The 23,561-nt window shown below is 45.2% G+C and overlaps 1 protein-coding gene across 1 annotated transcript; it reads right to left on the bottom strand.

Moving 5' to 3' along the window:
• Nucleotides 1-945: 945 nt before the first annotated feature.
• LOC141112468 (uncharacterized) lies at nt 946-13,200 on the bottom strand. The gene is made up of 4 exons (XM_073605329.1): nt 12,125-13,200; nt 5,353-5,491; nt 1,834-2,034; nt 946-1,695 (listed from the first exon to the last, which is right to left on the bottom strand). The coding sequence occupies exons 1-4, from the start codon at nt 12,920-12,922 to the stop codon at nt 1,142-1,144; spliced, it is 1,692 nt and encodes a 563-aa protein (XP_073461430.1). The 5' UTR covers nt 12,923-13,200; the 3' UTR covers nt 946-1,141.
• Nucleotides 13,201-23,561: the final 10,361 nt, after the last annotated feature.

Below are 23,561 nucleotides of genomic sequence, written 5' to 3'. Positions count from 1 at the left end.
TACCTCTGCACATTCCAGCACCTCCTCTTGCATTCTCAGTAATATAAAAACATTAAACTCTCCATTATATAGATAAACATGTAAAATCCCAATAGAAAGCTTACTGATTATGGCCACAACAGGTGGGCAGACCAAGGAATGCATGCCACCAAGAGACTCCCTGAATTTCACAAGACAATTTCAGGCGATTTAGCTTCAACATCTATTAAAAAACTGACATATCAATTTTGGGTGGACTGACCCTTTAAGACAGATTCTGCCTTAACAGCGTGGGTGTCTTTCACTTTTCTGCTGCTTAAGGTAATTGAACACGAAGTGCAACATTCAGATATAAAAAGTGCCAAAGGTAGAATGAAAGGGAGCAGAATATTCCTGAGATCAGAAATGTTCTGCCATAGAAAAAAAAATAAACATAAAAATTGAATTTGAAGAAACACAACATAACATGAAAAAGATGGCAGCACTTGGCAGACACTGGGAAAATGTCTCTGCTAACCTAAAGGAAAACTGCAGCAGTTAATCAACACCAGTTATCATCCCATATCATTATCCAATAAAAACGCAGAATTTCTTTAATTTTACTTGTGAATTTCAGTATAGTGGTTGTTGGATGGAAACACATTTTGTGTAATGGCTAGTTTGTTGTGCACAGGGAAGGCTTACGTTTCTATTAACGGCCCAAAAGATTTTGCAGCACTACCTTTTGTTCTCAACTGTGCATCCAAAACACAGGTAAATGGCTACTGCATTTTAAAAATTATGTTTGGACTGGAGTCCACCTTGGATATTTTTGTAAAGTTAAACTGTCACGAAAGATATATCTATCTATCTATATTTATATATATATCTATAGATATATATATAGATATATCTATAGATATTATATCTATAGATATATATATAGATATATCTATAGATATAATATCTATAGATATATCTATAGATATATCTATAGATATATATATCTATATATTTTTTTTTTTTCAAAAGGACATAATCAGTAATCATTTCCTTTAATCAGAATATACAAGCCTTTTTCATAATCTACATTTACACAGGGTTCCAAAAGTAAGAAAAATTGCTTGTTATATTTACTGATGTTGTGCAGTTGATTTTTAGTCTTTGTTTTACTGAAATGGAACTACCACATTTTGTTCAGCCCCCTTTGGCTTCTCTTAAACGGGTTAACAGATAACAAATCACGGAAGGATTTTGCCCTCACAAGCTGACCGTCTGCTTGGGATGGACTCCGTGGGCTGCTTTGTGGATTGTTAATACAGTGTTGAAGGTTTAACTCTGATGCTGCAATCCTTGAGTCTTTCTTAAGCATGACACGACTAAAGAAACGTCCCCATGAGCCTTTGGGGGTTTTACGAACATCACCTAAGCTGGACGAGAGGGAGTTGATTTGAGGTGAAGGGGGGCAGCTGTTATAGCGTTCAGAATAAGGGGAAGGAGATACTGGAGTTCTAGGAGTTGGTGGTCCCAGGTCAGGGAGAGGATTAGTCACTCCTGGCTTACAGCGGTATTTGAGGGCCAGCTTGCAAATATAGCGCTGGGCTTTGCGGCGCTGCTGAATAGCACAGAGCGGTGGAGTTGAAGAATATGTATAATCACAAGTAGTCCTGTCATTATATTGAGTGATGTCATACCGGGAAGAGGAAATGGAAGAGAGAGAAAAGCCTTCCAGGGCCCCTGCAGGAAATAAATAACAAACTGTTACGTTACAGCTAGATCTCATGCAATGACATTGTATCCTATTGTGACTTAATACAAGTGTTTGATTTTACATGAAGACAGAACATATATGGATCTTTGTAGTCTTTTTGTTACCTGCTGATATGGGTCTTCTTGATTGTGCCCTTCCATTTTGCAGTTCTTTCCTGCGTTCATTTGTATAGTCTATGGATCTTGGTCTCATCTCTGAGCTTCGGTGCGGTGACATCATAGAGGAGGATGTGTGACAGGATGAATCACTGCAAAGGGAGGAGCAGGAAGAGGAGATGGAGTCCAAATCACTATTCTCATAAAATCCTGCAAGGGAGAAAATAAATACTGTTTCATATTCTGTGAACTAAAATAGTTGGTTACTCTTAATACAAAAAATAAAGAAAAAATAATAAACTTAAAGCGGGGTTCCACCCAAAAGTGGAACTTCCGCTCATTTGTTTCCTCCCCCCCTCTGGTGCCACAATTGGCACTTTTCGGGGGGGGGGGGGGGGGTGTTGGGACACAGGATACCTGTCTTTGAGGAGGTATCCTGTGCCCACTTCTGGAATTACAGCCGCAGATATTGACGTCACGGCTCGGCTCCCTCCTCCTCCCCCTGTTGCTGGGCCAGTAGGAGAGAGGAGCGGAGCCTCGCGCATGTGCAGTAGGGTTCCCAGCGTGAAGACGTAATGCTACACTGCCGGGTTCCCATACCCGCAATGGCGATGGCAGCACCCGACAGCTGAAGGAAACAACAACTGCGGTGCTGACATCGCTGGACTCCAGGACAGGTAAGTGTCCTATTATTAAAAGCCAGCAGCTGCAGTATGTGTAGCTGCTGGTTTTTCATTTTTGCAGCGGTGGGCGGACCTCTGCTTTAAAGGATAAGGTCACCTTTGTAAAAAAAAAATAATATATGCATATCTTTTTGCAGGTAACAAAAATGTGCACTTACAATTTATTTTTTACTAGGAGCCTGCAAAGCATTAAACCCACGATCAGCAGATTACTGATGCAAGCAGGGCTCTTGCAGACTGTCTGTGTAAGCTGTCTGCTCATACCTTGTACATGCAGGCAGTTAAACTCTAACAGGAAGCATCAATGAACTACCTAGAGCATTCTCAACAACATCCTGGTAGTTCATTGAGAACCACAAGCCGACAGCTGCAAAGGCTGTCGGTACTTGTAGTTCTTGCATTCACAGAACTCTGTTTTTAAATTGTGACAGCAAGTGTGTGTGTGTGTGTGTGTGTGTGTGTGTGGGGGGGGGGTCCCCCGCTACCTGTCACAACGAGGGATAAATACAGCTGTTTAGTGAAGCTCTCAGAGGTTTGTTAGAGAACCTTAGTGAACAAACAGCAACATGAAGGCCAAGGAACACACCTAACAGGTCAGGGACAAAGTTGCGGAGAAGTTTAAAGCAGGACTAGGTTATAAAAAAAATATCCCAAGTTTTGAACATCTCACGGAGCACTGTTCAATCCATCATCCGAAAAAAGAAAGAGTATGGCACAACTGCAAACCTACCAAGACATGGCCATCCACCTAAACTGACAGGCCGGGCAAAGAGAGTATTAATCAGAGAAGCAGCCAAAAGGCCCATGGTAACTCTGGAGGAGCTGCACAGATCCACAGGACAGCTATTAGTCCTATTAGCACTCCACAAATCTGGACTTTATGGAAGAGTGGCAAGAAGAAAGCCATTGTTGAAAGAAAGCCATAAGAAGTCTCATGTGCAGTTTGCAAAAGCCATGTGGGGGACACAGTAAACATGTGGAAGAAGGTGGTCTGGTCAGATGAGACCAAAAATGAACTTTTTTGGCCTAAAAGCAAAACACTATGTGTGGCAGAAAACTAACACTGCACATCACTCTAAACACACCACCCCCACCGTGAAACATGGTGGTGGCAGCATCATGTTGTGGGGATGCTTTTCTTCAGCAGGGACAGGGAAGCTTGTCAGATTTGATGGGAAGATGGATGGAGCCAAATACAGGACAGTCTTAGAAGAAAACTTGGTAGAGTCTGCAAAAGACTTGAGACTGGGGCGGAGGTTCACCTTCCAGCAGGACAACGACCCTAAACATTCAGCCAGAGCTACAATGAAATGGTTTAGATGAAAGCATATTCATGCGTTAGAATGGCCCAGTCAAAGTCCAGACCTAAATCCAATTAAGAATTTCTGGCAAGACTTGAAAATTGCTGTTCAGACACTCTCCGTCCAATCTGACAGAGCTTGAGCTATTTTGCAAAGAAGAATGGGCAAAAATGTCACCCTCTAGATGTGTAAAGCTGGTAGAGACATCCCCAAAAAGACTTGCAGCTGTAATTGCAGTGAAAGGTGGTTCTACAAAGTATTGACAAATTCACGCCACACTTTTCAGATATTTATTTGTAAAAAAAAAAAAAAAAAGAAAATTGAAAACCATTTATCATTTTCCATAAAACGAAGGATTCGCCCCGGGACTTTAAATGAAGTGGGTACCGTTTCCGCCAGTAAATACAGTAAATAGTTTATTAAAGTAAAATTGTTTGCATGCATAGATCTCACCAACAGTTGCCAATTCAAAAAAGATACATAAACAAGAAATATTGGTACATAGATGTAATAGCAGTCATAGTACACGGGCAAAGATAAAAATTCTGGGTGATTCTCCTCGCTCTCCTTTCCTATCTTGTCACCTGTTAGTATCCCTCTGCTATCCTGTTTCTAACCATCTCCATGTCCCTAACATCTTTGGCCCAGGCCTTTCATTCATGCATACATATCTTTATGCTAATACTTATTGATTCTACTTTAGATGCCTGACAAACATACTTATGTTCACAGCCTATACTCTTTATGGACTAACGAGGTCTCTAGGGATACATCACTACACCCATGCCATGCCTGCTCTCCGTTTGGCCCCTGGCGGGTGCCATCTGACTCCGCCCCCTCAGCTCCCTGGTGAGGCACCTGCTGCCGCCGTCTTGGAGTCGCACACCTGTAGCCATGGTCCAGCTCAGTGGTGAGTATGGGGACCCATAACCCCTCCTACCCTGTGCCTTTATAATTAATACTGTGCCATATTGCTAAATATATACTTTATTCATCCTAGGTATATTGTTACACACATCCATCCCTGAAGAGCGAGCTGGTTCTCGCGAAACTAGTCGGGTAGTATGATGCCCGTGTACTATGACTGCTATTACATCTATGTACCAATATTTCTTGTTTCTGTATCTTTTTTTCAATTGGCAACTGTTGGTGATATCTATGCATGTAAACAATTTTACTTGAATAAACTATATACTGTATTTACTACTGTTATGTTTACTGGCGGAAACGGTACCCACTTCATTTAAAGTCCCGTGGCAAATCCTTTGTTTTATCATATGTTACAGGGATGGAAGTGTGTTACTGGGGACACCAGACCTTTCCCTTTCTTTATATTTATCATTTTCCTTCCACTTCACGTGCCACTTTGTGTTGGTCTATTACATAAAATCCCAATAAAATACATTCACGTTTTTGGTTGTAACATGACAAAATGTGGAGAATTTCAGGAGGTATGAATACTTTTTGAAAGCACTGTATATGAGCAGGTACCATGCAGGATAATTTTTCAGCAGTTTCTAATCACATGCAGATTTTTACTGTACCTGAGCTGTGAGTCGATAGACAGTTCCCACTGAACCTTCTAGTAAATAAAAGATCACTGGTCACTCCAGAACTCCCAAGTCTGAGACGAGGTGCCAAGGATCCAGACCCGATTCTACGCAGTAAGTAAGCTTCTGTTGACTGAAAAAAAATTAAACAGTTAAAAAGACCACCAAACCCAAAAATAACAAAGTAACATTGAGCTACTAATGGTACACTATATTGATAAAAAAGGGTTAATAGCCCTGCATTATATGTGATGACGCAGAGGGACCCCCAACAGGCCACAGCTTCTAGGACAGCCTTTCTCAACCTTTTACACCAGAGGAACCCTTGAAATCATTTTCACATCTCAGGGAACCCCTGCTAAGATTAGTCCATTGAGGATCATTAGGAAAATGTCTCTTACATTGGTGGTTAGTGAGAAGAATGCCCCCGTTACAGTGGTGGTTAGCATTTCACCATTACAGAAAGTCTAATGCCGCTTACATACGTTCGGAATTTCCGTCAGAAAAAACTTGGATGGTTTTTCCAACGGAATTCCGCTCAAGCTTGCCTTGCATACACACAAAACTTCTCTGAACTTTCGCGGTGACGTACAACACTACGACGAGCTGAGAAAATGAAGTTCAATGCTTCCGAGCATGCGTCAAATTGTTTCCGAGCATGCGTTGTTTTTTGCGCGTCCAAAAAATAGAGAACATGCTCTCAATCTTTTGCTGGCTGGATTTCCGACAGCAAAAGACCAATGGAGCATACACACGGTCGCAATTTCCGACAAAAAGCTCCCATCAGAGTTTTGCTGGCAGCATTTCCGATCCTGTGTACGCGGCATTAAAGATCATTTGTGTCATGCTACTGTTTCCTGTTCTGGTGGCAACTCAAAATGTTGAAGTCTACTTTCACTTTTATTCTCAGTGACATTAGGAAAATTAGAGAGGGTGAATCTCCGGCATAAGTACAGACAGCAAAAAAAAAAAAAAAAAAAAAACTTCATGTTTTCCCACCACTCTATCAAATCTAAATTAAAAAAAGATTTGCCCTTTATTATACTTTAATTTTACATATTCGAGTGGTTACATGCATACAGGGACAGATGAACAGCCTTGGATGCAAACTGTTTGCCTCAAGGGTTACTCATCCATCCCTGTCCTTCTCATATAACCATTGGGATGTGCGGTTTTATGTGTATAGCCATGTTGTCTGTCAGCCTTTGCACAGAAAAAAACTGTCTGTACACAAACACCTACACTTGATGGGACCAGAAATGCTTTCTTCGTGGTGTATGGCCCTCTGCAGCCGTGTGAATGAAGCTTTACAGCTATTTTTTTATTTTGTGTTTCTTCTATTTTGGTAGGTCTCAGAACTGCTACTTGTTAGCTGACATTTTTCTTATAGCTACAGGAGTTTGGTGACCGCTCACATTCAGTAAAAGGTAGTTGGCCAGACAATCCACTTGATGGCGCTCTCCCAGCAAAATAGATTTTTCTAACAAATACTTTTTTTTCCTTCTGCTTAAAATCAATCAGTAGCTTTGGAATAGCAGCCCATGAGTTTAAGAAAAACTCAAACTTCACTATTCACCAAATTATTCACATTCTGATGTGAATGGCTCAATGAATAAGTGTCAGATTTTGCCAGTTTAGAAAATATGGAATAGTTACACAAACAGAATTGTCATACGTACATACATCCTACAAAGCTATAAAAAAAAATCTACATTGAAAGGATATTTTTTAAAAGCAGGCATGATTTATATCATGTTAATATTAACACTTAGTATTTCCATTGCCAACTTTGAGGTCCAGGTCACACCTGAGCGTTTTGAAGCGCATTTTCAGAAGCGTTTGAACCTTCAACATAAAGACTACTATTGTATTCAATGGTTCCAAAAAGGATATGAGCTTCTTTGGGGCAGAGTCATGCATTTGTGGTCCATATAGACTTTAATAGGAACACCTAAAAAACACCTGAAAGCAGGTGTAATGTGTGTTTTCAATTACCTTAGACAAAAAATGCTAAAGCACAAAAAATATGCATGACAAAAAAAAAAAAAAAAAAAAAAACACTCCAAATGCTTGTAGAAGCTCCAGCATGAAGCTAGCCTAAAAATCTAAGGCTGCATAGCGTCTCTCCTGTCACTCCAATGTGAAAGCCCGTGTGCTTTCACACTGGATCGGTGCGCTGGCAGGACGCCAATAAAAGTCATGCAAGCCGCATCTTTGCAGCGCTGTAGGAGCGGTGGATACACCGCTCCTAAAGAGCCCCTGCCCATTGAAATCAATAGGCAGCGCCGCTGAACCGCTGGCATAGCGCCGCTTTGCGTGCGGTTTTAACCCTTTTTCGGCTGCTAGCGGGGGTTAAAAGCGCCCTGCTAGCGGCCGAAAACCTCCGCAAAAACTACGGTAAAGTGCCGCTAAAAATAGCAACGCTTTACCGCCAATGCCCTCAACGCCCCAGTGTGAAAGTAGCCAAACATATATAAAACTGTGACTTATGAGAGACTAAATCTAGGTTCACATCTGTACATTTTCTGGGCATTTATTGTGTTATTAAAGTCTATGGGGCCAAAAGTGCACTATGTTGCGCCACAAGCGACTTCTTCTAAGTTGCACACAAGCATGTCTCATAAATGTGAATGGGCCCCTTAGATAATACTAGGATTCCACTTTTCGTGAACTTCTGCACGACAGCCAAAGAGCGACAAATCATACAGGGCTCTGACGGGTTTTTTTTTGTAGAAAGGGCACTGAAGGTTTACTTTTATTTTTTTGTTTTATATAAAAAGGGCACTGAAGTTTTTTTAAATTTTTTTATAGAAAGGGCACTGAAGATTTGATTGCAGGCCTGAAGCACACATCTGATATGACACACTGATGAATGACTTTAATTCCTCTTTCATTTGTATTTCCTCTCTTTGCTCTGACAATGGATCTCATCCACCTAAACATAAAACTTCCAGCTAGTAACAGTGTAGTATCATTCAGCAACACCAAGATAAGACTACTTATATGGTTGTCCCTGAGAGTATCCTCATATAACCCTGACATTACTAAATATTCTGTAGGTTGTCATTTATAACTTTAACAACACCTAAATATTGCTGATGACCTATTTCCCCAGTGTAGTGTGGCAGAGGACTTTGTCCTGCAATCAGGCACACAGATACACTAAACACACCTTACACAAACACACACAGAGGTACAGCTGGATATCTATTATCTTATTGTGACCTTCCTAGAACTATGTTTAGGGATCAAGACGTTTCCTGTGTGACACTGCTACTGTGTGCTCCACAGAGAATAGAGCCGTGTTTCTCAACCTTTTTTCAGTTCCATCACTCTAAAGGTTATGGACAATCTCAAGGCACCCCATTCTAAAATGTAAAAACTATTCTAATAGGTTTACACAATGCAACATTCACACATAGGACACCCAACATTAGAGCTGATTTATTCTTCCAAAGCAAAAATACTTTTGCAAACTGGTACTGACTAGTATTCCAATGTTTCTCTTCTTCCTCGATTTCTCTCCATCACTCAGCTAATGTCACCCCAAGGCTGATGGAAAGGGGCAGAAGAGGGTCAAACAAGGACGATATGCAGGCAAGTGACATCCTCCTTATCAACTGATGATGTCATTGGTCGTTAGGACATCAGCAGCTTGAAGGTCGTAATGGTGCACAATGAAAACCTGTGACTTTGTGTAACTAAAAGGCCGGCTTCATCCACCCACCGCCTTGTATACAATTTTTGGGCATTTTTTTAAGTTATTTTGCCAAGGCACCCCTGAAGAAACCTCAAGGCACCCTGGTTGAAAAAGGTTGGAATAGAGTGTAAGCTCATATCGCAGAATGGCTGGACTCACAGTAACAATTGCTTTTCCTTGCCCGTTAACCACAACACATGGCACACTTGGAACACTTTGCCCATTGGTGCACTGTCGTGCCATTCAATCTGAATGCCACCCCAACCCACCTGCCTACCATGTGTTGTGGTACATTGCTAGAAATAGCGCATGCGGTGCATCCTCTTTCAGGTTTTATTGCTGTCTGGGGTCGATTTACTAAAACTGGTAAACTAAAAATGCTAAATTGTGTCATCAGAACAGGAATAGAGGGAAAATCTTCCAGTGGGGACACTTGTTCTAGTGGCAACCATCTAAGAGGGGATTTACCTCATTTTTCTTATGTTCTATTGTGCCTACAGGACTATCTCTCAAACAGGACACAGATGGCAAAAATAAAAACCCAGAAGGGGAATTTCCTCCTCCTCTACCATATTTGAAATATTTGTTTTTGTTTGGAGGGGGTGTGGGGGGGGGGGGGGGGGCAGGGCGGGTACCTAGTTTTCTTTGTTTAATAATTCCTTTATTTAACCAACAGTTATGGTATACAAATCAAAGTATAGGTAAAGCCGGGTACCTAGTTTTAACACGTACCCTCTCCCACTTCAGCTCAGAAACAAAAGTTTGCCCCCCATGCCTGCAACTTTCTAGGACACGTCACAGGTACCAAGAGGCTACGGGACCATTCACAGGGCGCAGTGCGACTTGCGTGTGCGTAGCGGAAAGCTGGCTGTGAAGTGGCAAGGAGTCACAGTTGGCTTCCCACCGTTAACATGCTGGGGCTGGGGACCCAAAAACTGGCAAAGAACTGGCCTGGGTGAGGACAGCGATGGATTCCTGGACTGGTAAGTGTCTGTTTACTAAAAATCAGAAGCTACAGGAATTGTAGCTGTAGACTTTAAATTTGTTGGAACCTGGCTGAAGCTCCTCTATACGAGGGAAATTCCCCCTCCTTTGGGGGATTTCCTCTAACTCCCTGTTGTGTTGCTTAGATAGCAAATAAAGGGAAATTTCCACAGACAGCAAAAACGAAGGGATTTAACTCTTCCCAACCTGATCCAAAACAAAACTAAAAAAAAAAGTTTTGTCTTTAGTTATATATTATAGGCTTGTTCAAACCAGCAATGTGCACTACCACACGTGTGCGATGTGAAGCTGGTGCTGAAGCGATGAAAACTTTTCTTCGCACTTTAACTTTTTTTTTTATTATTGAAATGTCACAAAGGGGTTTAAACTTTTCTTACTTTTCTCAAATAAAAAAAAAAAAGTTTTGGCTTTAGTTATACTTTAAGCCAGGGCTTGTTAACGCCAGCAGCATGCACGACTACTACATTATGGGGTTGATTTACTAAAGGCAAATAGACTGTGCACTTTGCAAGTGCAGTTGCTTCAGAGCTTAGTAAATGAGGTGAAGCTTCACTTTGCAACGAATACCCAATCATGAGCAAGGAAAAATAAAAACACAGCATTTTTGCTTGCACATGATTGGACGATGGAAGTCAGCAGTGTCCCCTCATTTACTAAGCTTTGGAGCAACTGCACATACAAAGTGCACAGTCTGTTTGCCTTTAGTAATCATCCCCAATGTATTGTAAGGGCAGTGGTGTGCGCTGCGCTGTACACTATACAACATTACACTGTAACTTCCAGCCTGGGTTTACACTAGTGCGTGTGGAATACTGCATGTGATTCGCAGAGGAATCGCACGGCATTCCTGTGCACATCACATGCGATTTGAAACATACATTTTGTAGGGCTAAAATCACATCGCATCCGCACCAAAATAGTGCAGGAACCTTTTTTTCCCCGCTCCTGAATCGCATCACATGGGGGTTCACATTCTGGTGATCGCACTGCATTTTTTAACCTGTTTCGGGGTGTCCTTAATCTGGCTGACGCATATGCGATGCGGGAACCAGTGCGATTCCAGTGCCGTTTCCCACATTGCATCTCCCTCGCAGACAGCTCACACTGCCCTCTGTGAACCTCTGCGGGGGTCAATACAAAGTAAATGACACCCCCAGATTGGTTTGTAGATCGCAGTGCGAACTGTGAATTCAGACAGGAATCGGATCGCATGGGTGTAAACACCCATTAATCTGATTCCAGTGTGGAGGAAAAACAAGTTCACACTGCAGCGATCTGGGAACCCTGCGAATCCAGTGCGGGTTCCCGCATCGCATACTTTTATCAGGCAGTTCACACTGCCATATGAAAACTACTGGGAGCATTAATAGAAAGCTAATTACACCCCCAAATCAGTTTGCATATGGCACTGCAAATTCGGAGAGGAATCGGATCGCATGTGAACACCCATGCCATCCAATTCTGCTGCGGACCAAAAAAAGGGTCCTGTGCGAGTTTGGTTCGAAATGCGATGCGTATCTGTATGTCTGAGTTTGCATTGCACAGACATCGCATGTGATTTGCACTGCAGTGTGGTGTGGATCACACCTGATGTCAGACAGCACAGCAGTGTGAACCGGCCCTCCTGCACCTATTTCATGTGAATCCAATGCGAGTTCAGCCTGTATGGCTGAACTCGCATTGCACAGACATCGCACGTGATCTGCATAGCAATGCGGGTGTGAATCACATGCAACGTCTGACATGGCATATGTGTGAACCCAGGCTGACACCCGCAGCAGATCGCATGGTGCGATTGCTATGCGGTGCAATGCGGGGAAACTCAGCAAATCTTGTGCGTTTCTCCCGCATGGCATCAGTGTGAACCAGGGTTTTTTTGGTACAACTTTCCTGATATGTCACGCCATTCAGTCCTATTGGCTGCTGTGCAGTGCGATGTGGTGGACATCGCACAGAAGAAGCGACTGCGTGCCGTACTTCTAGCAGCGCACATGATTGGGGACAACGTCCAGTTATGTGAATGAGCCCCTCGGATCCCCATGACACAGTGGGTGGTCTCACCTGCGCTCCGTCCCCCATGGTCAGGTTGTCGTGTCCGGGGCCCATGGGGGGGTTCTCTGGGGGTCCCCGAAGACTCATCCTGTGTAGGATCTCCTGGGTCAGTGCGGGGCCCATGGGGGGGTTCTCTGGGGGTCCCCGAAGGCTCATCCTATGTAGGATCTCCTGGGTCAGTGCGGGGCCCATGGGGGGGTTCTCTGGGGGTCCCCGAAGGCTCATCCTGTGTAGGATCTCCTGGGTCAGTGCGGGGCCCATGGGGGGGTTCTCTGGGGGTCCCCGAAGGCTCATCCTGTGTAGGATCTCCTGGGTCAGTGCGGGGCCCTGGGTGTTTTGGGGGTCACCAGTCCCCTTCTCTGGGGTGAAGGCTCTCCCTATGGCGCCCCCTATCTCCTCTTCCTCTATATGGCCCAGTTCAGGGTTCTGGTTCCTCCTGGGTTTGGTTCTGGTCCGGCCCATGCTGTCCTCTGTATTCCTCCTCCATGTGTTCCAGTGTTCGTCCTCCAGAACCCCTCGCACCCTGTCCTCCGCCTCCTGCCTCATAACATGGAGCTCCCGCAGTCTCTGTGTACTGAGCTCCAGCCAGCGGGAGAGCCATGCCCGCTCCGCCCCGTGGTGCCCGGCGGGGTGATGAGGAGTCATCCTGGACGATGTGTTCCTCTCCTCAGTCCGGGAGATACTGGCCGTCCACTCAGCATCCTCAGCGCTCAGCGCTCTGTACGGTCCGGACAGCCAATCACAGCTCGGGGTAATCGGATCCTCCATGTCACAGTCCGGACAATCACATTCCGGATGCCAGAACATGGACAATGGCAGCGGATTGCTCAGTCCTGGCAACCAGACGTACGGGGCTGACCGCTCTGTTACTGGGCAACACAGGTCTCCCTCCACCTCTGGGGGGTCACAGCACCCACACTACTCCGCTCCCTTTGTCCACGCTTCAGGCGCCCGGGGGGGCTTTTTAAAGTCAGTGACGTCTGCAGTGGGCGGGGAATTCCAAACAGTACCTGTGCTGACTTCTCCCCTCCATATCTGTAATTGTAGCAAATCAGAACACGCCCCCTCACCATTGTTGTTGTGCACTCTGTGAGGAGATATGAAGTTCTATCACTACTTTGTAGTTTTCAGGCCACGCCCCCCACTCTTCTCTCTCCTTCACCACACAGCAAAAAAAAGCATCCCCTGAGGCCACATTCACCTCACACTCGGCCCTGTGGGAGGCCTTTGTGATGTACAGAGCTGGGGCTGAATGAGAGGCAGCAGGTGAAGTCAGTCAGTCCCCGCCACTTCACCTCCATCATTCTCAACATTTATCAAGAATTTATAAACCAAAAATGTTCATCAGTGGGGCAGAAGAAGCCTCCAGAGACTGGTGAAAAGAGCAAAAATCACACAAATAGTGAGAGATATCCAAGTCCCTGAAAGTTTTCTCTCACAGACACTTGTATATGGCTGGGGGCTGTAGCAGGTGTGCAGATAACATCTCCCCCCCCTCCATTTCACCACACACACCATAGAAGACAATGGCAGAGACACAATCAGTCCCATCTCCAGGGTCAGGAGAGCCCCAGGACACTCATTTCAGGGTTTGGAAATGCAAAGAGTGTAAACAGTGCTGGGACAAGAGCCCAGGGCGAGCATGACAAACAGCACCCCCCAAAGATGGACCCCCAACAAATACAAATTGAGTCCTACTCTGCATGCTTATCATCGAAGTATAAATACTCCCAGGACAAATCTGCATACCTCCAAACTGTCCCTGATTTCAAGGGACTGTCCCTGATTTGGAGCAAAGTCCCTCTGTCCCTTTTCCCCCCACATTTGTCCCTCGTGGTCTGATCTATATAGTTGTATATAAAATGCACTATTTATCTATCAAAAAGTGTTTCCCAGCACTACACCTTTCATCCAATTACTAAATTGCTGCATTTGTAAATTCCAAAAGCCAATATAAAGGAATAGTAGTGGTAAAAAAAGCACTAAACATTTTTTTGTATAATTCTCCTTTGGGGGGGGGGGGGAGTGGCAGGGTGTGTGTCTTATATATATCCTGCATACTTTTGCTAATAGGTGTCCCTCATTCCCATTTTAGAACGTTAGGAGGTATGAATCTGCGCCCCCTGCTGAAAGCCCCCACAGCACAAATGCCCCCCCAAAAATCCTCTACCCTTCAAATCCCTCAAATTTCCTCTGCGAGTACACATTCCCCCCCCACATCCACTTCAAACCACACCCACAAATCCACCCATCTCCCTCCTAGCGCAAATCCTCACTCCCACCAGAAAAATGTCCCCTCCTAGCACAAATCCCCCCATATTCATCCCTACTAGTGCAAATCCCCCCTCATATTTATCCCTACTATTAACCCCCCCCCACTAATCCCTACTAGTACAAATACCCCCACTAATACCTACTAGTGCAAATCTTGACCCCCCCCCCATATTCATCCCTCCTAGCACAAATAGCCTCCATTCATCCCTACTTGTGCAAATCCTGACCCCCCATATTCATCCCTACTAGTACAGATCCCCTCCATTCATCCATCCTAGCACTAATCTCCCCCCATATTTATCCCTTCTTGTTCAAATCCCGACCCCCCCATATTCATCCCTACTAGTACAAATCCCCCCATTCATCCCTCCTAGCAAAAATCCCCCTGCATTTATCCCTACTTGTGCAAATCCTGACCCCCCCATATTCATCCCTACTAGTACAGATCCCCCTTGTTCACCCCTCCTAGCACAAATCCCCTCCATTCATCCCTACTTGTGAAAATCCCACCCCCATATTCATCCCTACTAGTACAAATCACCCCCATTCATCCCTCCTAGCACAAATTCCCCCCCCCTATTCATCCCTTCTTGTGCAAATCCCGCCCCCCTCCACATTCACCCCTACTAGCACAAATACCCTCCATTCATCCCTACTTGTGCAAATCCTGCCCCCCCCCCATATTCCTCCCTACTAGTACAAATCCCCCTCCATTCATCCACCCTAGCACAAATCCCCCCCAATAATCCCTACTAGTGCAAATCCTGTCCCCCCATTTTCATCCCTCCTATCACAAATCCCCTTCATTTATCCCTACTTGTGCAAATCCCCCCCCCCCATATTTCTCCCTACAAGTACAAATCCCCCCCATTCATCCATCCTAGCACAAATCCCCCACCCCATATTCATCTCTACTAGTACAAATCCCCCCATTCATCCCTATTAGTACAAATCCCCCCCACCCCAAAAAAATTCCCCTCCTAGCACAATTTTCCTCCCCCCTCTACCATATCACCTCTTCTAGCACACACCCCAAATCTCCTCTCCTAGCACAAATCCCCTTCCCCCATCTCCCTTCCCAACACAAATCATTACTACTACCACCCCCCCCCCCAAATTTCCCCGCCTAGAACAATTCATACACCCTGCCGCACCCCCTCCCCCAAATTCCCCCTTTCAACACATATCCTCTAGCCCCACCTCCTACTGGTGCGCCCCCCCCCCCCACCTCACATGATACCACAGTGCCCACAGCCACCCCTCCTGCCCACCCCTTGCCCCGCCCTGGGTGTAAATATTTTCTGCTATATATGCTGAATTTATGCTGAAAAAATATATGCTGAATTTATGGGGTAAATTTAGGTATCAAAAATACATTTTGGTACAAGTGTGAAAGGCAGAGTTAGAATTTTTGAATCTTGTACTTCTTCATTGGGATGTTACCTGTGTATGAGGTGACTGAACTCCGGCGGGGGCATATCTACAGCCATAGAGTCTGTGTGGCCCCTGGGAGCTCTGCGTTCAGAGAGGTTCTGGTCCATACGTGGAAAAAGATGGTTAAAAAAAATGTGCTCCCTCCTAGGGGCATTCGTTTCCCCTCTCAGTGAAATGCTGCTTTGATCGCAGCCTTGGGGGTTGAAAAACACAGACTGCTTGCTGCTATACAACACGTGCTACTCAGCTCATTGATTCACATTTCAAAGCCAGCTTAGTTATGGCTGACTGGAAGCGAGGAGATCCTCCATACAGCAGCAGCATGTGAGGACTAAGCAAAGTCCCTAAGGCCTTGGTGCCCAACCTGCGGCCCTTTGGTATATGATGTGTGGCCCTCAGACCTCAGCAGTTTGTAGTGGGAACATGGATTGGACCTCTACTAGCCTCATGTAACCTGTTCCCAGTTTCATATTGTCTTCTGCAGCATATCCCCAACCAAAAATGTAGCCTGTCCACACTCCCGGACCCTCATTTCCTCTATGAACCCCATTCACACCGGTGTGACTTGTCATGCGATTTGAAGTTTCCAAATCGCATGACAAGACGCACACCATTGCTGGCAATGGAACCGTTCATACCGCTGCGACTTATATCACAGCAATTATGAAAACAGTTCCTGCACTACTTTTTACCAATTTCATTGCAACTTGTATTGACTTCTGTTAAATGAAGTTGCAAACCACAATGAAATCGGCAGTGCAAATCGCACTGATGTGCGGCTTTGAAATCGTGCTGAAGTAGCGTGATTTCGAAGCCGCATTGGTGTGACCAGGGCTTAGGTTTGCAGTTTCTGAGAGTCTTCTCAAGCATTACATATATTGAACATTTTGTGTATCCTTTGGTGGTTACCTTCCAAGTTGACAATCACTGCTCTAAGATTACGAGTAGAGTTTTATGTGAACTTTCGTACAGAGCGTGCAAGAGCACCATCAATGACTTGGCAAATTTCTTTGAACCCCTTCCTGCCCATGCTATAGTTGAAAGAAACAGAGAGGCTCCCCAGTTCAGGGAGGACATCCATGGACATCCTCCCTCGGGCACGCTCTGTGTCCACTGTGTCCTTTGGACACAGCTGTGTACAGATCGTGGCAAAGGGCCAATCACAGCAGCCCTTTACCGTGTGATCACAGCTGGTCAAATGTAAACAGACATGCCGGTTATCAGCATTCCTTTCCTCACATGCTGTCTATGTGTGGGAATAGCAGAGCTGATAACCGGCAAGTCTGACAAGTCACAGAAAAGCATTGTTTACACTGATAATCAGGGTGCTGATCATCAGTGCCCTGATGTTCAGTGCAGCTCTATCTGGCCAATCAGTGCCCATCAGTGTAACTTATTGGTGCCCATTAGTGCAGGTTATCAGTGCACATCACTGCAGCCTCATCAGTACCACCTCATCAGTGCCGCCTTATCACTGCAGCCTCATTTGTGCCCATCAGTGAAGAAAAAAACATTTTTTGCAAAATTTTATAACAGAAACTAAGAAAAAACTTTTTTTTTTTCAAAATTGTTGGTCTTTTTTCATTTGTTTAGCAAAAAATAAAAATAAGAACAGTGGTGATTAAATACCACCAAAAGAAAGCTCTATCTGTCTCAAACAAATGATAATTGTAATCAAAAGTGCGATAGCACTGAAAAACAAAAATTGGCCTGGGCAGGAAGGGGGTGAAGGTGCTCAGTATTGAAGTGGTTAAAGTATGTATTCTATTTTTTGCTGCTGCGAACCAGCTTCCTGTTAGGCGGCTTTCACACTGAAAGCGCCGGTCGTTAGCGGTAAAGCACCGCTTATTTTAGTGGCGCTTTAACCGCTGTTTAAGCGGCGCTTTTGCGCTGATACCATTTCCTGGGTTCTGTTGGGACATGGGTAAGCAGATTCGCCTCCTTTCCCCCTGCAATGTTTTTTACCCCTTTGTTAATTTTGATGCTGTAACATAATTTTTATTGTTCATGTCTCTTGGCAAACCTCATTGTATGTTTCCTTATTTGTTAGGTTCAGACTGTTTAGTCAGAAGAAACCATCTTCAGATTCCCTCCTGACGAAGCGGCTTATGTGAGCGAAACTAGTCGAGGAATATGATATCTGAGATCATGTGTTGTACTGTATACTAATGATCCTATTGGTGATATAACTGTACTTTTATCATGTTTTATCGCATTACCATTGATTTGTCCTTTGCATCAATAAAATCAACCTTAAATTTTACTACTATTGTTATACGCTCTATATTGTTACCAACATTACTGTACCGTAATATTCCAACATGCCCCCACTTTTTTGGTCGCCTGACTGGGGATCAGGCCTCCAACCTCATTAATTATTGATTTTTGGATGATGGTACATGTTTATCATTTCTGTTACCTTAACATTTTACTATAGAGGCCACTCGCTTACGCGCTGTTATCAGGGTGGTTTTAATTTTAACTCCAAAAAAGGGGTTAAAGGGGTTGTAAACCCTTTGTGTTTTTGCACTTTAATGCACCCTATGCATTAAGGTGAAAAAACACCTGGCAGTGACCCACCCCCCCTGTTTTACTTATCTGAGCCCTGGAATTTCCCACGGCGGAGACGTGCTCTTCCTCTGCTCGGGGTTCTCGGCTCTTGATTGGATAAGTTGATAGCAGCACAGCCATTGGCTCCCGCTGCTGTCAATCAAATCCAATGACGCTGCGCCGGTGGGCGGGGCCGAGTCCTGCATTCTGCATCTATGGACGCAAATGCTGGACTCGGGAGCGCACCCGCAAGGAAACCCCCCAGGAGAGCGCTTCTCTTGGGGGGTTGTACGATGTGGGAAGGAGGTACCAGCGCCACCGGGGGACCCCAGAAGGGGAGGATCGGGGCCACGTACGTACTGCACAGTGGAGGTAAGTATGATATGTTTGTTATTTAAGAAAAGGAAAAAACTCAAAGCTTTATAATCACTTTAAAAACTCCTGTGTTGAGGCGCTTCCGAAGTGCTTTTCAGGCGCTTCGGAAGCGCTGCCCATTCATCGCAATGGGCAGGGGCGTTTTGGGAGCGCTGTATACGTAGTCGATGTGTATGGATTATTTTTACAGAAAAGGAGTATTATATAGGGACACTTTCATAGCCTACAGAGGCTGTATCGCATATTTGGAACAAATATTTCCATAAATGATTGAATAAGGATGATAGCTGGAGCAGCGTCCAGTGTTGTATGCAGAGCTGGTATTCAGTCCCCTCCAGTGTTGTATGCAGAGCTGGTATTCAGTCCCCTCCAGTGTTATTTCTGGATTTACACTTATGGCTGCAGAGGTGGCCAGACAAGACAAAAATAAAGAAAGTAAAAACCCCTTCACTCTCTTTTAAGTCTTTCAGCCAGTTACAACTACAAAAGCCCGCTGAGCTTTTAATGCTGCCATTTACCAGCCATTATTTCTATTTACCTGCTGATTAAATGCTTTTTAAAAAGCTAGAATAAGTGCCTAGGGGAGGAGGGATGTCATAAAATGGAAATGTAAGCCTGAATACTGTCATATACTGGGGTGTGTCGACAATATGGACAACTCCAACAGCACTTTCAAATAGTAATGGTGCCTGCACTCAAACAATAAATAGAGTGCATATCCATTTTGTGTGGCCAGTTTAGAAATGGGCTTACCCACGTATTACACTTCCCACAGTCTACATTTCAAGGCCAAATGTTGTGAGCCTGTACCTTTCTTGGTACATAATTGTAATGTACATAGAGCACACATTCCAGAGGCAGTGCACCATAGAGTGAAGAGGGATACAGGCTGATTTATATTATATACACTGACATATACAAATGATAGTTTTCCTTTTTTAAACCTGCATTCACTATATCTGGTCTCCCACAGTAAACATGGAAATGCAATTATTTTAGTAAATATAACCTGCTAAATACCTTTTCTCATCAGCAGTATATAGCAGTTCTGACTTCTATCAGTGTCTGGTTAAAGCGGAGCTCCAGTCGTTTTTGTGTTTATTAAAAGTCAGCAGCTACAAAAAGTGTAGCTGCTGACTTTTACTAAACACACACTCACCTGTTCCAGGATCCAGCAATGTGGTCACAGAACATTCGCTTGTCTCCCTCTCCTCTTCCCGGCATTTCAACTTCTGGGCACCGGGCTTGCGGCTTCACAGCCAGGTGTGCTCTGTGCATGCTCGAGTCACGCTGCACCTGCTGAATGGTCCGGCCGTCTTCTGGGACCTGTGACATGTCCCAGAGGACTGCAGGAAGGGATGGGGAGAGGAGAACTTCCACTTGGATCACCTAGTGGGAGTGGGTACCTGTCAAAACTAGGTACCCACTCCCCCCTAAAAAAAAATTACACGCCAAATGTGGCAGGGGAGGGGGAGAGGAGTGTTTAAAGTGGAACTTACCCTTTTGGGTAGAGCTCTGCTTTAAAGCTTGTAGGAGGGGTTTTCATTCTACTCTGACTGTCCTATGAGACGGCAGGACCCTTTGTCTAGACAATGCTGATTGGCCCTGTGCTGATCATATGCAAGAGGAAAAAAAAAACTTTCTAGCAATACACACCAAACTGAGCATGTGCAGAATGCCTCCAAGGCTCTATTCTATCAGGAGATAGATTGGAGACAGTGGAAGAAGATCAGAGAATACAGGATCAAACAGTCTTTTTACACAATGTGGAAGATTAACCACTTTGGTTCCCCAGTAAGTATAACAAGCATCCTTTAATGCATATACAGACTGATTTTACTGTTGTGGATTTAGTAACACTTTAAGCCTTTTTCTTCCATTTTCACCTGTGATCTGTACTCACATAAAAGCCTGTGCACTAATCAAAGATCAGTGTGGAGGCAGTGGTCTCTCAGCAGAGTTCTGATACACCCCCTGCCAAGATCTCATCTACATAGGCATACCGATCTGTACATTTGTGTGAAGGGCCTTCTTCTGCACAGGATGCACAGGTGTTTTGTGCAGCTGCGTCCAGGCAGCCTGTTGAAATCAATGACAGGCAGCCGGCTGCATGGACTTGTACGGATCTCAAAGCACATCCCCAAAGGGTACATCCATGCAGGTCCGGTGCACGGATGAGAACACAGACAAACTGCAACAAATCCCAATTGAATAATAAAAAAAGCCAGCTTTAAAGTGTATTTAACCACTTGCCGACTGCACACTGTAGTTTTACTGCTACAGTGCGAGCCGGCTGTGCAGATTTGCGTATATATACTCCCATGCAAAGCAGGGAATAAAAACCATCACATCCCTTAGTAACAGCATAACAAAACACAATAAACACTTTACACATTACTAGGCACACAGTTAACCCTTTTGATTGCCCCAAATGTTAACCCCTTCCTACCCAGTGTCATTAGTATAGTGACAGTGCATATTATTAGCACTAATCACTGTATTAGTGTCACTGGAGATGTCAGTGGTAGTTAGTCAGTTTCCATTCAGTGTCAGATTGCACTATCACATAGCTCCCAACTGTCCCTGATTTGGAGGGACTGTCCCAGATTTGGAACAATGTTCCTCTGTCCCTCATAGATCCTCATTTGTCCCTCATTTTGGTCTGATCTATATAGTTGTATATAAAATGCACTTTTTATCTATCAAAAAGTGTTTTCCAGGGCTAAACCTTTCATCTGATTTCTAAATTGCTGCATTTGTAAATTCCAATGTAAAGGAATAGTAGTGGTAAAAAAAACACTTGTGGGTTTAACCACTTGCCGACCGCCTAACGTATATATACGTCGGCAGAATGGCACGGGCAGGCAGAATCACGTACCTGTACGTGATCTGCCTCCCGCGGGCGGGGGGTCCGATCGGACCCCCCCCCCGGTGCCAGCGGCGGTCGGCATTTGACTGGGAGCGTCGGGAGGCGAGGGGGAGACCATCCGATCGTGGCCCCCCCCTCGCGATCGCTCCCAGCCAATCGGAATCCTCCCCTGCCTGTGTGTAGTTTCACACAGGCAGAGGATGTGATGTCATCTCTCCTCGGCTTGCCAGTTTCCGTCCCAGCGCCGAGGAGAGAAGACATGTAAGTGCACACAACACAAACACACACAGTAGAACATGCCAGGCATACTTTACGCCCCCGATCCCCCCCCGATCGCCCCCCGATCCCCCCCCAATCACCCCCCCCCCCGTCACAAACTGACAGCAAGCAGTATTTTTTTTTTTTTTCTGATTACTGCATGGTGTCAGTTTGTGACAGTTACAGTGTTAGGGCAGTGAATATTACCCCCCTTTAGGTCTAGGATACCCCCCTAACCCCCCCTAATAAAGTTTTAACCCCTTGATCACCCCCTGTCACCAGTGTCACTAAGCGATCATTTTTCTGATCGCTGTATTAGTGTCGCTGGTGACGCTAGTTAGGAACGTAAATATTTAGGTTCGCCGTCAGCGTTTTATAGTGACAGGGACCCCCATATACTACCTAATAAATGTTTTAACCCCTTGATTGCCCCCTAGTTAACCCTTTCACCACTGATCACCGTATAACCGTTACGGGTGACGCTGGTTAGTTCGTTTATTTTTTATAGTGTCAGGGGACCCGCCGTTTATTACCTAATAAAGGTTTAGCCCCCTGATCGCCCGGCGGTGATATGCATCGCCCCAGGCAGCGTCAGATTAGCGCCAGTACCGCTAACACCCACGCACGCAGCATACGCCTCCCTTAGTGGTATAGTATCTGTACGGATCAATATCTGATCCGATCAGATCTATACTAGTGTCCCCAGCAGTTTAGGGTTCCCAAAAACGCAGTGTTAGCGGGATCAGCCCAGATACCCGCTAGCACCTGCGTTCTTCCCCTCCGCCCGGCCCAGCCCAAGTGCAGTATCGATCGATCACTGTCACTTACAAAACACTAAACGCATAACTGCAGCGTTCACAGAGTCAGGCCTGATCCCTGCGATCGCTAACAGTTTTCTTGGTAGCGTTTTGGTGAACTGGCAAGCACCAGCCCCAGGCAGCGTCAGGTTAGCGCCAGTACCGCTAACACCCACGCACGCACCGTACACCTCCCTTAGTGGTATAGTATCTGATCGGATCAATATCTGATCTGATCAGATCTATACTAGCGTCCCCAGCAGTTTAGGGTTCCCACAAACGCAGTGTTAGCGGGATCAGCCCAGATACCTGCTAGCACCTGCGTTTTGCCCCTCCGCCCGGCCCAGCCCACCCAAGTGCAGTATCGATCGATCACTGACACTTACAAAACACTAAACGCATAACTGCAGCGTTCGCAGAGTCAGGCCTGATCCCTGCGATCGCTAACAGTTTTTTTGGTAGCGTTTTGGTGAACTGACAAGCGCCAGCCCCAGGCAGCATCAGGTTAGCGCCAGTACCGCTAACACCCACGCACACACCGTACACCTCCCTTAGTGGTATAGTATCTGATCGGATCAATATCTGATCTGATCAGATCTATACTAGCGTCCCCAGCAGTTTAGGGTTCCCACAAACGCAGTGTTAGCGGGATCAGCCCAGATACCTGCTAGCACCTGCGTTTTGCCCCTCCGCCCGGCCAGCCCAACCCAGCCCACCCAAGTGCAGTATCGATCGATCACTGACACTTACAAAACACTAAACGCATAACTGCAGCGTTCGCAGAGTCAGGCCTGATCCCTGCGATCGCTAACAGTTTTTTTGGTAGCGTTTTGGTGAACTGGCAAGCACCAGCAGCCTAGTACACCCCGGTCGTAGTCAAACCAGCACT

The sequence above is a fragment of the Aquarana catesbeiana genome, linkage group LG11 (genome assembly GCF_042186555.1).
Source record: "Aquarana catesbeiana isolate 2022-GZ linkage group LG11, ASM4218655v1, whole genome shotgun sequence".
Taxonomy (NCBI): domain Eukaryota; kingdom Metazoa; phylum Chordata; class Amphibia; order Anura; family Ranidae; genus Aquarana; species Aquarana catesbeiana.
This window is presented reverse-complemented; position numbering and strand designations above follow the sequence as displayed.